Source organism: Perna viridis, chromosome 8 (genome assembly GCF_037379345.1).
Source record: "Perna viridis isolate PV_CMFRI_1.1 ecotype Kerala chromosome 8, ASM3737934v1, whole genome shotgun sequence".
In the NCBI taxonomy this organism is placed as follows: Eukaryota; Metazoa; Mollusca; class Bivalvia; order Mytilida; family Mytilidae; genus Perna; species Perna viridis.
Window position 1 is genome coordinate 25,025,628 of NC_142452.1, and position 15,450 is coordinate 25,041,077.

Here is a 15,450-nt window from a genome sequence, read left to right on the forward strand (position 1 = left end):
TTTTGATCCGACATTAAAGGGGGATAATTAAGGTCTTCTGAAACTAGTTTAACCCCATCGCAGATTTCATGCGCATGTCCAACGTCACGAGATGTTGTTCATCAATGTGTCTTTGTTTTGTTATTATACTTTCTAGGTTAATTTTGAAGAAGTTTCTTTCCGTTCTGTTACTGTAGATTTTTGAATTATATTTTACACTTATTGCACTTGATGAAGACATATTAGTGATATCTGAAACTATTTATTTTTTTGTATTTAGTTAATACATTGGTACATTTGTTGCATTTCACCATAAGCGTGTATTTTTCCTATAAATACATTTTTCAGTGTTGCATACTAGTCTAGTACATTCTGGATAAAACAGCTGCAGTAATTTGTAAAAGATGTTTTCTTTTGAAATCTTAATAAAAAGGATACACAATCTTCTTCAATATCATTAAAACAAAAGTACTTGATCCGCGCACAAGTTAAATCTTAATGACAATGGTCCTGGCATTTCAAACAAAATGGTGGATTAAATCTTGGTTTTACAGTGCTTCATACCATAATTTTGGCGTCAACATACAACTGGTGATTAAATACCATTTGCATGCTATAGTGACATAATCGTTAAATGAGTGATCACATCAGTACAAAGAATAATTTACAAAAAGAAATCATTACACATTGTTTTAGAAAAAAAACTAAATAATTTTCAACCAAGGACTGAAATCTGAAAAAGATTTTGGTGAGAGGCCTTTGATACGTATTTCCTCATATTCCTGACTCAGGAGTCTAGTACGCAGATATTTCTGGCATTCTTTGTTTTTCTTAGCCTTCTACTATGTAGAACGATATTTTGGCATTTTCTATAAGTATGTTTACACGAAAAGATATTTTGCTTTTAGTATTTAACTCAACTCTATGTCAATGACGAATGTCCTTGCGTTTGAATGATAAATAATGACCCATTCTCAATAACCACGGTATCACATGACTGGACCTGCATATCCTATTAAGTGTTTGTAAAATCTTGTTTATTATCACAACGCCGCAAACATAAATTGTGCCGCAGTCCCTGTTTGGAAGTAATCAAATAAAAAAAAAACAATCGGAAAAATTAAAATATTTAAAAAACCAAGCACATACACATGACAGTAAAAAAAAATAACACACACACACACACACACACACACACACACACACACACACACACACACACACACACACACACACACACACACACACACACACAAGAGAGATGAAAAAAATTCCAGAAAACACACAAAACAAAATTAATTTATGGCGTAGGATGATATTTACAACTTTTTTTACATCGAATTGTTATCTCTTTTCTTTAATCATACTCATTTGTTCAACATTCTCAACAATAAAAGTATTACTATTATCGAAGTTTAACCCCATCAAATTTTGTTACAACTGAATCAATTCATATTAAATGCATAGTATTCATAATATCGTCAATTCCAAGTAGTTTGCATTTCTTTTTCTTCGTCAGTTTTGCCATTTAATAAATTCCGATATCTTAAACATTAAGTAGTACTATTGCTAAGAGGTTCCATTCAAAAGAGGATATGTTTTAAAAATTTCTACACAATTAGAAACATTTTTCACGAAGGCATAAGGACAATAAATAAAATAAAATAAAGCATTTAATCATATCAAATTAGAAACAAAATTAATGAAATAGAATACAATCAAAACATAATAACAGCTCTTTCGGTTTATTTTTGTTTGATATTAATTTCTCAAATAATTTCTGCATACATGTAATAAGGAAACGTGGACAACTAATCAATTAATGCAGAGGAAAATGAGCAACTTTTTCCCTCTACCTCAGTATGATAATGTTTTTGGGCCACTTACAGCCTGCCCTGTGGTATGAGGGTTTGTCGTCGTTCATTGAAGACCTATGGACAGCCTTTGGCTGATATTTTCACACAGGTGGGGTTGCTGTCTCTCACATATACACCATACATGTACCTATTCTCGTTAATATATCAGGGGATTCCAGGTACAGGATACACTAGTCAATATTATTTTTGACCTACGCAAAATAATTCTAAAAAAGATTCATAGTGAAATAACACTGTGGAAAAAGTACATATCGAATTTGCAAACATGACAGTAAATTCGGATATTTAAAATCATTACCAAATACATGTTAAAATTAACGCTTTCCCATACAAACAAAAATGATAAAATAAAATGAAAATCAAATAGACGAAAATAAGACAATAAGAGTTCAGAGATTAACACATGAATGAAAACTAAATACACATGGAAAGGTAAATACTAAATTGTATTTTCCCTTCTTATTGACAATACCCAAAATATGACAAGGTAGAACAACAACTGACAAAACAATGTTTCATTCTAGAATATACTAAAAATAAGTAATTAAAATACTGATCATTTAAATGCATAACTATTCTCCCATGTGTAAACATTTCAACCGTGACAAGTCATTGAATTCTAAATTATTTTGTTATGCGTCAAAAATTGCTTCTTGTAGAATCAGTCAAACGATTAGAAACTGTGATGCAAACTAAACAAAATCTATTTCAACATATGTTTTGTAGTCTCTTGGGAAATGGTAGGATGGATCATATAATCAGAATTAACGTTTTCCTGTCATCACAAAAAAGGTGATTATTGATCCTAATTTATAGGTTTATAATAGTATTTGCTCATCCCGAAAAAAAAAAAAAGATAAAATGATAATCCAATGACTGCAACCGAGAAAAACAATTTTAGTTTTTGTATTTCGTCCATTATTTTGTGAAAATGAGGATCATCATGATTGCCTCTGCAGTAGTTTTGCAATTTTTGGTCACAGGTAAGTCGCCAGTTTAATTTTTTTATGTTTAGTTTTATTATATATCTGACATTAGTAGTTGAATAAATCTAAGAAGAAATTTTGTTTGAGTAAAGTATATTTGTTCGACTGGACAGAGTATTCATTTTGCACATACAAAACTCGGTAGACAAGGGTAGTATAATCATGAAATATATGTCATGTTTGACCCCGAATTATATCAGATTTTATTCATCACATTATCGAAATTTGCAGTATTACAAATTTCAAAATAGGTAAAATACTGAGGTTTCAGTCATTGTATTGCACATGGTAGACCTCTCAGTGAGATCACACCTGCAATCACATGCACAGAATATCGAAATCTGCAATATATATATTTTTGGTATTTTTGTATTTGGTAACATATTATATTTCTTGCTTAGGAGAACCTTATACAATTCCAATGAAAACTACGATTAAAATGCTCATATTCCAGTATTTTCTTAAAGTTATTGTATAAATGACTGTTTATAACCTAAATTTCTAGAGAAAACCACCCACACATATTCGATATCGCTCAGCTGTAATTGAACTGTAGTAGAAAGTAATTCTTTCTTCCGAATTGTAGATAAAATATAGCTCTTCTTTAGTTCTTAATTTGTCTCGTAAGAGATTAATTGTAAATTTAAAAAGATCAGATATATTATCATCAAAATTCTTTACCCTTTTCATGTTAGTACTTGATACTTTATTTGTAATAGTATTATATTTTCAGCCGTGGAAACCTCAAATTTGTCCAAAAACTTATCTGATATCCTATTTAAAGACTATGACAGCGGTTTAAGACCAATTTGTGAAAACGTTACATTGGTCAATTTGACAATCGGTATTGCTGTGCGCCAGATAATTTCATTGGTACGTAAATGTTCATTTATCTTTGTCTTTGTAAATAGGACCTTTTCTCATATTCATACAGACTTGTAAAAAATATACGATTTTTCTCCTACTTTTTGATACGTTTACAACATATGTTATATTTATTTATAAACTGATATTTTGAAAGAGTAATCAAGGGAACCAAGGTTATAGCGGTAATCAAAAGAATGTAATCCAGGGACAAAGACCAGACATGGAAAACAGACATACACAACAAAGAACATAAAGTAACTAAAATCATACATACAAAGGAACAAAAGTAAATGAGCAACTCGGACTCCACTTAAAACTGGGAGCATGGACCAGGTGCACCGGTAGGGTAAGCGTCCTCTGCTTTTATAGAAAGCAAGCTTTAATTCCGATATGCGAATAAATACATATATATATATATAAAACCGCGAGAGCAGTGTCTTGAGTATTTCTATAGAATATGACATACAAGTTGTTTTTGACATCGTATCGTCTTATTTATTACGTGTAGTTCCAATTTACCTTTGAGTCTTACTGAGTTGCTGATACCATTCAAACACTCTGGCTAACATTACACATTTTATTTAAACTTGTTTCACAAAAATGTTTAAGAAGACTAAACGGTTCTTCGATTTTGGTTCCATATATCCATGTCAATTTTAATTCTGTGTACCATTGTGCACATTATAGTGAGAGTTAGGAACGACGTTCTTAATAAATATATGCTCTTACATATAAGTGGCTCAAAACCGTTCTATTAGAAGTGATCTATTTCGGAACTTAAATCAGCAGTAAGGAAGTGGTTGTTTGAACTTTGAAAGCAGAAACACGGCCTATGCTAAAAGAAGTCTAACATTTTTCCGTTTCAATACATCACATTATTAATAAACAAATAGATAAGTTCTTTATAGACAAAGCTTTACATTATATTTAGTGGTATTATTTTTACAACTGTGCGCTACAAAATACCCCAAAGCCAGTCATGAAGTACTGCCACTCTACGGCTTTATTCAAATTAAGTAAAAAAATTGTCGGCTGTTGAATTGCATTTCCATTATTTATGATAGCAAATACGTTTGTTAAATTGCATACTGACTCATAGGATAGCTTATCCGTATGTGTCAAAATTTCTTAAAAGAAGAAATAATTGAGAGCAATTGCACAAACATCAATTAGTGTCAAACGCACCCACACAACTCAACATGTTTAGTTTCAATTTAATGTACGGATGGTAGATTCACTATGCCACATTTTTAAGTAGCAGTCTTTTTAACAATCAGTCAGGAATTCATAAATGTCAAAAACCCACCTAATTCACTTTTATTTCTTATTCAAAATTAGTTACAAACCACATAAAAAGTCGTAGTTTTTCATTGGGTGTTGCTCTTGTGAGATAAAATTGATATAAATTGTACATGAAAGTAGAACTTTGCATGTTATAATTCTTGAGTTGGTTCGATTTGGTTGATTTTAGTGGGCGGTATATGTATGATTTTCTTAAAAGTACACATTTTAATATGGAAAAGACAAGCGTTATGTAAAAAATATAACATATGTAGATTGAAAAAGCATTGTTAGTTTGGTGGTCTTTCTTAATAAAAAAAAATCACTTTACTATGGACAGTGTCTGAGTTTTATATTGACTCCTACTTAACACCTCTGCCACACTCAGTACATAGTTTTGCCTTTCAATGCAAATTAGTATAGTAAAACAAAAAGTTTCACGGATTGTGATTGTTTGTCATTATGTCATGTTAAAAAAATCATATCATGTATAGTATAATTCTATAATGTTACGGAGTGATACGTCGATAATCAGGAAGCAGATATAGGGGTGTGGAGGAGAGATTGGTGTAGTTTACAAAGACTTGTAATTTGGTTTAAAAAATAAATATGAAATTACAGAGACAAGCATTCACAAACAAACATACCAACTTAACATCGGATTTAAGGGGCAAACACCAAAAGTAAAATATAGATAGGACAGAGCATTAAAACAATAAACAGCAGGGAAAAGACGCATCTAGAAATTTCAAGTAATTGAGAATGTGGTATAGAAAGAACAAAAAGATAAGCTTGTTTTAGTTGAATGGTATATATCGTAGCACAAAATAGCAATGGTTCATTTTTGGCATCATCAGATAACCGTTTTAATTTTTTAATCCAGCTTATGAATACGTTTTTAGGATGAACCAAATCAAGAACTTAAAGTGAACTTGTGGATGCGATTGGTAAGTACAAAACAATATCTTTGCAAAGTTAGACAAAATGAACGTAACAACCTTGTCGTCATTTTTAGTGTCTTCTCATCATCTAAAGTATAATAGTCTATGTGCTGCGAGGGTCCACCGTGCACCCCACTCACCAAATTGATGATGATTTTCAGGTACTATATTCCTCCCATTACCGAATTAATTTGTCGTAAAAGAATATTCTCGGAATCTTTTTCAGTATAAGCCTGTATGTGTACCCAACTAATCTATTGTTCGAGTGTCTAAGTCTTCCTAGGACGTACCATCTTCAGGAACTAAACATAAATAAATGTCATGTTGTCTCAATTTGGTAATAATACCAAAAAAAAAAAAAATAAATAATAAAGTGGCGGGAACATGTATGGTTTTGGAGAAAAATGAATGTAAAATCGACTGTACAAGTTATTGCTCAATCGAATCGACTCAAAATTGGTATCTTTCGATAGATATTTTAATTTTCTACTCATTAAACCCGAAAAACTTATTTACACATGAGTCAAATTAATGCACCATCAAACTTTTTTTTCAATATTTAGACAACAGAAATGTACCCACTATAATCTGCTCCAATAGTAATCGTTTGGAGCATGCACAAATTGCATGTATTTGATTCAAATGTACCCCTTATACATGCATGGTGAATATACCTTTAATGTTTCATCCAGGACAGGAGCTAACATATCCATTTTCTGGTCACAGTGATTATAAAATAATAAAAAAAGGAATTTGTTTGCTAACTTTTATCCAAAATCATGAGTGTAACCGTACTTTGATTGATATCATTAGAAATTTGAGAAATTTGGCTGACATATGTTAGTTAACTTCTTGTTTTCGAAAGAATTAGTAAGAAGAATCGAAAAAAAACCAAATTGTATTTTTGCCTCAACTATCTGTAAAATGTGTCCAAAACTACAAAAAATGCTTCATTGTAATTTTTGGCGACAAAATGATTTATAAATGTGAGGTTTGAAGGTACCTGAAAAACACATTTTGATTGATGAATAGGGGGACACGGGGTTACATTTTCTCAGCCCACGTATTATGATCGGAGTATCGCTTTGTCTTGAAACGTTACGCTTCTAGAAAACATACTTTTGAAATATTCTCAATAAATTGGTATATTTTGGTGAGAGCTTATTTTAAATCAACTTTCATATGAATAATCAATGTTTGGTAGTAAGTTTTAATAAACAACAAATATATCATATACGTCCGTCGTTCTGTTTTTCCCAAACGGTTACAAGATGTTAAGTTTGAAACGAATCACTGCATGATTGTTTTGAAACTTTTCACAAATGCTTTTTACCATAATATACAGGTGAAGTTCAATTATCAAAATCAATAATGTACATAACCGATTATTCATTAAATGTGTGCATCGCTAAAAAAGTAAAGTCATTTTGAAAGCATCATGCAGTGAGACCATCATGACCGATATGGTTGATCTGAATTTGCTTGTTCAGTTGATAATTATGTAAATAATACAATAATAAAAACTTTGACTCACGAAGGGAAAACCAGAAAAATAAATAAAAGAAAGAAAATTAAAATAAAATGATTAATTATACTACTGTTTTCAACATAAATGATATGGTCGAATAAACCAATATTCAATAAGTAAATATTTCGGTAATAAACTTACGTTAATCACACACAAAAAACCCACACAATTGTTTAGGATAAACCGATATGAACTTTACAGCCATGACTTTATTATCACAATTTGGTGACCTTACAAAAAACTGCAAGACATGTATGAAAAATAATTACTTAACTATGTAAACAGAGTAAATGTATTGTTCGCATTTACGATAATAAAAGTAATTTAAATTGTAATGAATATGTGATTAATATTTACACTCAAGGCAAATGCATATTTAGTACATTATTTCACGTAGTCAATTGCGAATATTTTTTAAAATGGATTTTCTCAGCCAAAAATTTGTGATATATTCTGCAAATTTCACGTGAATTCGTGTATTTGATTTAGAAAGAGGTAATACTATTAACACAAGTGGAAGTTAAATGTTATGCAAGCGAGGGATCTTTACATAAGAATGAAGCCAGGTTTGAATTTTATCCGAATGGTATGTTTAAAAGTGGTCTTAATGTTGTGTACCGATGAATTTGTAGTCGATAAGCAATGAAAATCCATTGATGGAAATTTCTTACTATGTAAATAATTATGCTGACACATATTAGAAAATAATTTGGGCGCTCACAGAAGATTACGAAAGTTGTATGCGAGAAAAGTCATAAGTAAACTTTACGACAAACGTGATGACTTTTCATTCAGAATTGTTAACTTTCCTTTCATCTGTGGCAACATCCCTTCGGCTCCTGCGTATGGAGTGTTCATATCACAACTCATACGTTATGCCAGAGCTTGCCGAAACTACACAGACTTTTTGTATCGCGCTAGAACTTTGACAAATAGGCTTCTGGAACAGGATTATGTTGCTACACGATTGAAGTCATCACTACAGAAGTTTTATGGTCGTCATCATGAACTCGTGGATCGTTATGGTGTATCCATCTGCACCATGAAAACTGATTTATTCAACGGGTCATAGTATTCCTTTCCTCGTTTGTCTACCCCAGACTTGACTTTTCATGAGCAACTCGGCGGGTGTTTCTAGAAAAGCAGAGGACGCTTACCTTACCGGTGCACCTAGTCCATGTTCCCAGTTTTTAGTGGAGTCCGAGTTGCTCATTTACCTTTGTTACTTTGTATGTATGATTTTAGTTACTTTATGTTCTTTGTTGTGAATGTCTGTTTTCCACGTCTGGCTTTTGTCCCTGGATTACATTCTTTTGATTACCGCTATAACCTTGGTTCCCTTGATTACTCTTATATAATGATGCACCATTGTCTATGTATATAGTAAGATAAAGGTGTATTAGATATCAATATTCCGACGATTGAAACAGTTTTATCAAATAAAAAAGGGAATCAAAATACCGAACATAAACACAGACCGATATAAAGATGCATACACATGACTGATAAGATGTACTGTAGACGATTGCGACCACACATTTGAAAGCGTTCAGTTTGAAGGCAACACAGTCATTAACGTTTTTTAAAATGGCTAGATATTGCATATTAATATTCAATGTATGTGCATGGTAACTATATTTTACAAAGCGGAATACTATTCCTTAACTGATGTACGTCTAAAATGAGAGTGATATAACTTGTCGGGGAATGAAGTCATAACCCTAAAGATATAAAGTATTTTTGAAATGAACAAATATGGTTTGCATATTAAGACCTGTTGGTTTTTTTAACTTATGTGGATATGAAAATCGTATCAATATTTGTCCCATGGCTTTTTCAGCTTAAACTTATTTTCTCAGAATCTCTCTTAAGATGGTGCCCAAGCAAATACAAGGCAGTTGATGGCACATGACGAATTAAAAAAAAAGTTCATCCGTTTCATATCAATCCAAGCTAATTTCACGTCATATTCTAAGATAAAAACATCTTTATATTGATGATGAAGCATTTAAATGAACTGAGTTCATCTGGTGTTTCTAATAACAATTAACGAGTTTGTTTCTTTAACTGATACTCTTATAAGCCATTCAACATATACAGTATTAAATTATGATTCCTATAAAAAATATAACATTTCTTGTTCAGAATCAGTTACCTACCGCATAAGCATTCTTAGATTTTTAGTAGGGCGTTTCCCTTTTGAGAATAAAATTATATAATTTTTACATGAAATTAAAACTTTGCAAGAGGTATCATTCTTGATTTTTTTTTTTTATTGATTTTAGCGGGAGCTTTATGTGTGGGTTTCTCAAAAGTACAGATTTAAATACAGAAAAGACTATTGTCACATAACAATATAGTATTTGTAGAGCTAAAAAGCATCGTTTGTTCCATGGGTTTTTCCACAACATGAATCATTTTACCATAGGCAGTGTATGAATTGTATATCGCCTGGTACTGAAAGATGCTGTGAATGTGAAGGTTTCTCGTAAATTATGAAAACATGTAATAAAATTGTTATCACCGAGGCATAACAGTAATTTGTTCTATTTATCCACTTTTGCATAGTCATTTCTGTAAAATGTTAGAAAGGTGTCATACCAACATTTGATTTCTAGTGCAAACGAATGCACTGATTTATAGCATATGAGAAACTTAGCAGCATAGATTTTAGCAATAAAATCATTCCCAGTTAGAAGTATCAACAGGAATATATTTGTCGTATTGTTTATACAAGATGGTATGATTAAAAGCAATTATTTCAATTTGTGTTTCAGAGTTTCTACAAATTAAAAAGAAAATAACCATTAGTTTGCACCATTTCAATAAAACTCGAACGAATTAGTACCATATAGTTTTGTTACATGAACATAATCGTTGCACAATAAATTCTTGTAAATGATATAGCATGAAAATATACATTAAAATGTTTGAACAACCTTGATAATTGGTTTCAAAATCAGATAAATGTTATATAAATCACAAAAAAATTAGAATAAATGCTTGGTTGCTTGGTTTAATATTTACTATAGTCTGTTGGAGTTTCATATATAAATCTCCTACAGACTATTTAAATTTCATTATTTTTTGTTTAATGTTAATTTAATTGTCTCTTTTGTTTTCCTAGCATATCTGTAAAATCTTTACAGACTTTTATTTAATCTGCAATGTAAACTCTGTTAGTTGACGGGAAGTGTTCATGTAGTGGGGACGTATTCTGTTTTCATTTCATTGTTTCTTTCGTAGAATTTTATTATGGTGGTCATCATTTCAAAATGTTATTCTTTTTATCTTTGTTATGGGAATCTGCACAATATTGTAGCCGTTGACGGTTTCACCATATCTTTGTAATTTGTGTTTTCCTATATTTTTGCCATTGATTGTATCCCCACATTTTTATTTGAATAGTATTACCATACATAACCATATATACAAATGTAACATAACTTTACTTTACAGTGCTTTTTTATTCTCTTGGAAGAAATATTCACGATAGTTTTAAAACTTGTGGGTAAAGTCTCAATACTTAGTTGAGGAATACCCTGTGATCCACCAGCAATTTTACGATTCATATTTTTGCGATTTCTTGAATTGGCAACTGCAAAATAACCCACAAATTAAAGAGCCGCAAAGATTTCCGGTTTTACGATATTCATTTTGTCTTATGAAGAAACAAGCAAGAGAATAAATGGAAATTAAAAAAAGATGTATTACATATATTTGATTAAACAGTAGTTAAGTCTCTATCAATTGTAGTAAAACATATATTTAGAAATTATAATTTATTTACAGAAATGGAATGATTGTCTTCTAAAGTGGGACCCAAATGACTTTGGAGGAAAAGAGAGCATAATTGTACCAATTAAACGGATATGGATGCCTGACCTAACTCTTTATGATAGGTACATTTTGTATAACGTTGTTGAAATAGTCACTCTAAAGAAATTCATTTGAAGTTAGATTACATTGTTTAATTTTGTTCTTTCAGAATCGAACAGTAGAGTGAACTGATAATGTTTTTAAAAAGTTGTATTTGTCGAAAATCCATCGCGCTTACAGTATTACAAAATAAAATATCAGCAAAAAATACCAAAGCGTCAGCAGTTGATTAATTCAAATACGTCGAAATCCCAAATCATGGCCTGAAACATGAAGCCGGTCTACATACAAAAAGTAGCGAACCGAATAAAATAGATTACACATGAAACTGAAGACAAAGGAAACAAGACGTCACTCAAATATTCAAGCACTAGCAATATTAACATAAATCGGGAGTAACACCAACGAAAGGGTGAGCATGTCCTGCCCTGTCAGCAGCATTCGTCATGTTGCAAGTGAGTATAATACTGTAAGATTCTGGCAAAAATAAGTGAGCTCCCCAACACAAAAACCTACAAGATAAATGAGGTAAACATTATGTACATGAAATGAATGTACACGTTAAAGTTCGATTTAGAATTGGTTGTCGATACATATTGAACTGTAAAAATGTAATTATCGTTAAATACTACAGACACTCTTTACACCAGAAGAGTAAAAAAAGTATTTTAATTCAGGTAAAAAGAAATTAACTTTAGATAACTTTTTCTGTTCTCAGCACATCAATGGAGTTTCCTGGAATAAAAGATTACAGAGCACATGTGTTCTCAGATGGCACAGTCAATTACAACTTTCCATCTGTTCTCCAAGCTCTATGTCCAATTGACGTCGCCAATTTTCCATTCGACACGCAAATATGCGAACTTATTTTTGGATCATGGAATCACCATGGGTTAGATATTGATATTTATCCGAATCCAAATCCAGGAGACGTTTCTAACATGAAGCCTAATGTGGAGTGGATCATTCCGAAAGTTGAAACGAAAAGACACACCATCGTGTACATATGCTGCCCGGCTCCATACCCTGATGTTACATTCTACATCCACCTTCAAAGAAAACCTGCGTACTACGTCACAAATATTCTAATTCCGTCCATCATGATTACCATTCTCACGGTTTTAGGATACTTCCTGCCGGTTGACTCGGGCGAGAAGGTGTCACTGGTCATAACGGTTATGCTGGCAATGTCTGTCTTTCAGCTACTTGTCGCTGATAAACTACCACCTTCTGCTGATGCTACGCCATGGATCAGTAAGTGAAATGTATATCATTTGCTATAGACTCATACGATAACATGTATAAAATTCGATAATAACAAAACACACATTTTATCAGACTATAATCCTGGTTATAAAAAAAATTTCATCTGATTTTGCAAACCGTTATTGCCTCTTTTATTCTTTTGTACAGAAAAAAAACCCTGCCCGAAATGAACTCCTAATATACACAAAATCTGTCAAAATAAGGCATTTTTGAATCAATTCGAATCAATTTAAATGTATTTTGAACCTGAAAAGACAAACACCTATCTTAACCGAACAAAAAATACAGTACAAAATTGGTTTGGTTAAAACAGGTTTCGCAGTATTACACTAAATGGTTAATTAATGATTGAAAAACGATATACATTATGGTTTAAAAGGTTGCATTCATCATTAACAACTAAACAAAGACTAAAGTATGAAATATCATTTCTCATTAATTTTTGTCGTCTAAATAACAAAAAATATGAAAAAACAGTCTATTTCAGTTCTTTTTATACAGTTAATTGATCAATTATTTTCCAGTGTTCTTTTTTAACTTCATTCTTGGCTTGTCTGCTGTATCAACCATCGTACAAGTAATTGTCATCAACATTTATTATCGTGGAGAACGTGTCATGTCAAGATGGATGAAAGACTATCTTGTGGGGCCGCTGTGTTATGTCACACAAGTGACTCTCCCAGGAAACAAAACTTGGATTTCTTCCTTGTGCGGTAAAAAAGTAAGAACAAATTTAATAAAAAAGAATTTACTTAGTTGTGCATTAGCAAATAACGTGATATGAGGTTTTTACAGTGCTTTTTTATTCTCTTGGGAGAAATATTCACGATAGTTTTAATTTCGCTTACAGTTTTTTACCGCAAAAATAGCGAACATAAAACGACCGCGCAAGTTTTGGGTCAACAGTATTAATGTTGCATCATTCTAATGTAATACAAATAGTTGGGAAAAAAATATTTGATATTATAATATGTTCAATAAGTATCACGACACCAGAGGAATCGAGAGTTTGCTTTTAATGTATCATTGCATGTTTGGCATTTGTTTTGACTACAAATACGCCACAATAAATACATCTCATGTATATTTTAAGCTTCAAAAAGCTATTAATATCAAACTGTTTATGTACTTTAGGTTCATGCAAAAGACGAAGCAGTTTTTACTAAGGAGCCAAGGGACCCTGTTTATACTACAGAACCAAGGAACACTGTGTTGTGGCAGTCCTTTTCTGTCGCTATTGATAGGATTGGGATTGTACTGTTTACTATCACGTTAATTATTGGAGTTGGGTTTGTATTGAACAAAATGATGAACAAAACGGTGTAAAGTATTTTCCGTTTTCTTTTCATAATTTTCATAATAAAGTTTGTATAAAATATATCTACCTCATTTACAACTGAGTCTAGTTAATTTAGATGTAAACTATGGGTGTGTGTAGAATTAAGTTCAAATTCAGCAACTTCGATTTTCATCAACAATATACACAATTGGGGCTATCAAATTTATTCTGTTCAAGTCCATTTCCATGTGTAAAGGTGAGATCTGTATCAACATGTGTTTGTGAAATTATATTGAATTTGAAATAAAATTTTGCTCCATCCCTGTTTTGCTACCACGAACTCCTTTGAATCACCAGGTTTTGACAGCCACGATTTTCATACATGGTAAACTTAGCTATATTATGTATGGAATTTACTAGGATTGAATCCACCTTGATGTGAAAAACACATCGTTTAAAAGATGTTTACATAGACCCATAAAATTCAAATTGAAGAGCAAAAAATTAAGAAAAAATGATACAATAAACGACATAAATCTATATGATCCTAAACTAAATAATAGAAATCAAATCAATTTGATCAAATCTGATGCATATGAAGAAGATAAAAATTAAAAAAAAATAACCAAAACAAAATATGTACAAAGAAACAAAAGTAAATATCCCGGACTCCATATCAAGCTTGGCGCATGAACCAGTTGCACCAGTAAGGCAAGAATCCTCTGCTTTTAAAAAAAAATAACACTCAACCAATTTATCATAAATGTCTCGTCCGGGGTAAACGAATGAGGAGAGCAAAACAATGACACGTGTAACAAAAGATTCTCTTGGTATAAACATAAAGACCATAAAACTTTTGTAGTGATAACTTTAATCTTGTAGTAACATAACCTTGTTCTAAAAGATTTATTGTTAGGAGTCAACCACAGTTTAGATAGTAGTTTCCGCAAGCTTTGATATAATGTATGATTCAGTTTAAACATATTTTATATATGAATATCAAACATATGTACATAATAGACCTCAAACAAAGTTTGACAAACAGGATTCGGAAACAAACTTTTATTAAAGAAATTAAATATAAAGAAAAATAATATTATTTTGTATATATATGTATATTTGAACAAGCGTAAATACATAAATATTTTCATCCAATGTTAGAATATCTGACACATGCACTAACAAATTTATATCGATGGGGTAATTAAGTGTGTTTTAAGTTATAGTACGAGGCTAGACGTACTTATGACATTGAAAAATATAATAGGTTGATTGGTTGATTTGACATAACAATTTGAACATTTTGGCAAGTCTACAAAATTTCGAAGAAACAGATGCTCCTTATGCTTCCATGCAAAGACTTGGATGTAGAATTTGTTCTCGTCTTGTCCCTGTATAATGACATTTTTTTTACATAAATTGTGATGAGACTCTTGCTTACTTATAAATATGCTTAATGAACCAGACATTCGTGTATCCAATGAAAAACTGCTCAACAGTGGGAGAGTCGAAGGCAGAAAGTATTCAGAGTACAAGTTTGTGCGTGTACCAAAATGAACAATTTAAT

At 31.5% G+C, this 15,450-nt stretch overlaps 1 protein-coding gene across 1 annotated transcript; it reads left to right on the top strand.

Annotated features, from left to right (window-relative positions):
- Positions 1-2,731: 2,731 nt before the first annotated feature.
- LOC148609960 (neuronal acetylcholine receptor subunit alpha-10-like) lies at positions 2,732-14,245 on the top strand. The gene is made up of 7 exons (XM_088541606.1): positions 2,732-2,839; positions 3,576-3,715; positions 5,893-5,937; positions 11,252-11,361; positions 12,057-12,592; positions 13,129-13,325; positions 13,739-14,245. Exons 1-7 carry the CDS (start codon positions 2,788-2,790, stop codon positions 13,928-13,930), a joined length of 1,272 nt encoding a protein of 423 aa, XP_088397732.1. The 5' UTR covers positions 2,732-2,787; the 3' UTR covers positions 13,931-14,245.
- The last annotated feature ends 1,205 nt before the right edge of the window (positions 14,246-15,450 follow it).

Excerpts from the sequence above, each read along its gene's own strand:
- LOC148609960 (XM_088541606.1), top strand. The coding sequence starts at position 2,788 with ATGAGGATCATCATGATTGCCTCTGCAGTAGTTTTGCAATTTTTGGTC. Across the intron at positions 11,362-12,056 it reads GACCTAACTCTTTATGATAG|CACATCAATGGAGTTTCCTG; the intron begins GTACATTTTGTA and ends TTCTGTTCTCAG. Across the intron at positions 12,593-13,128 it reads TGATGCTACGCCATGGATCA|TGTTCTTTTTTAACTTCATT; the intron begins GTAAGTGAAATG and ends ATTATTTTCCAG.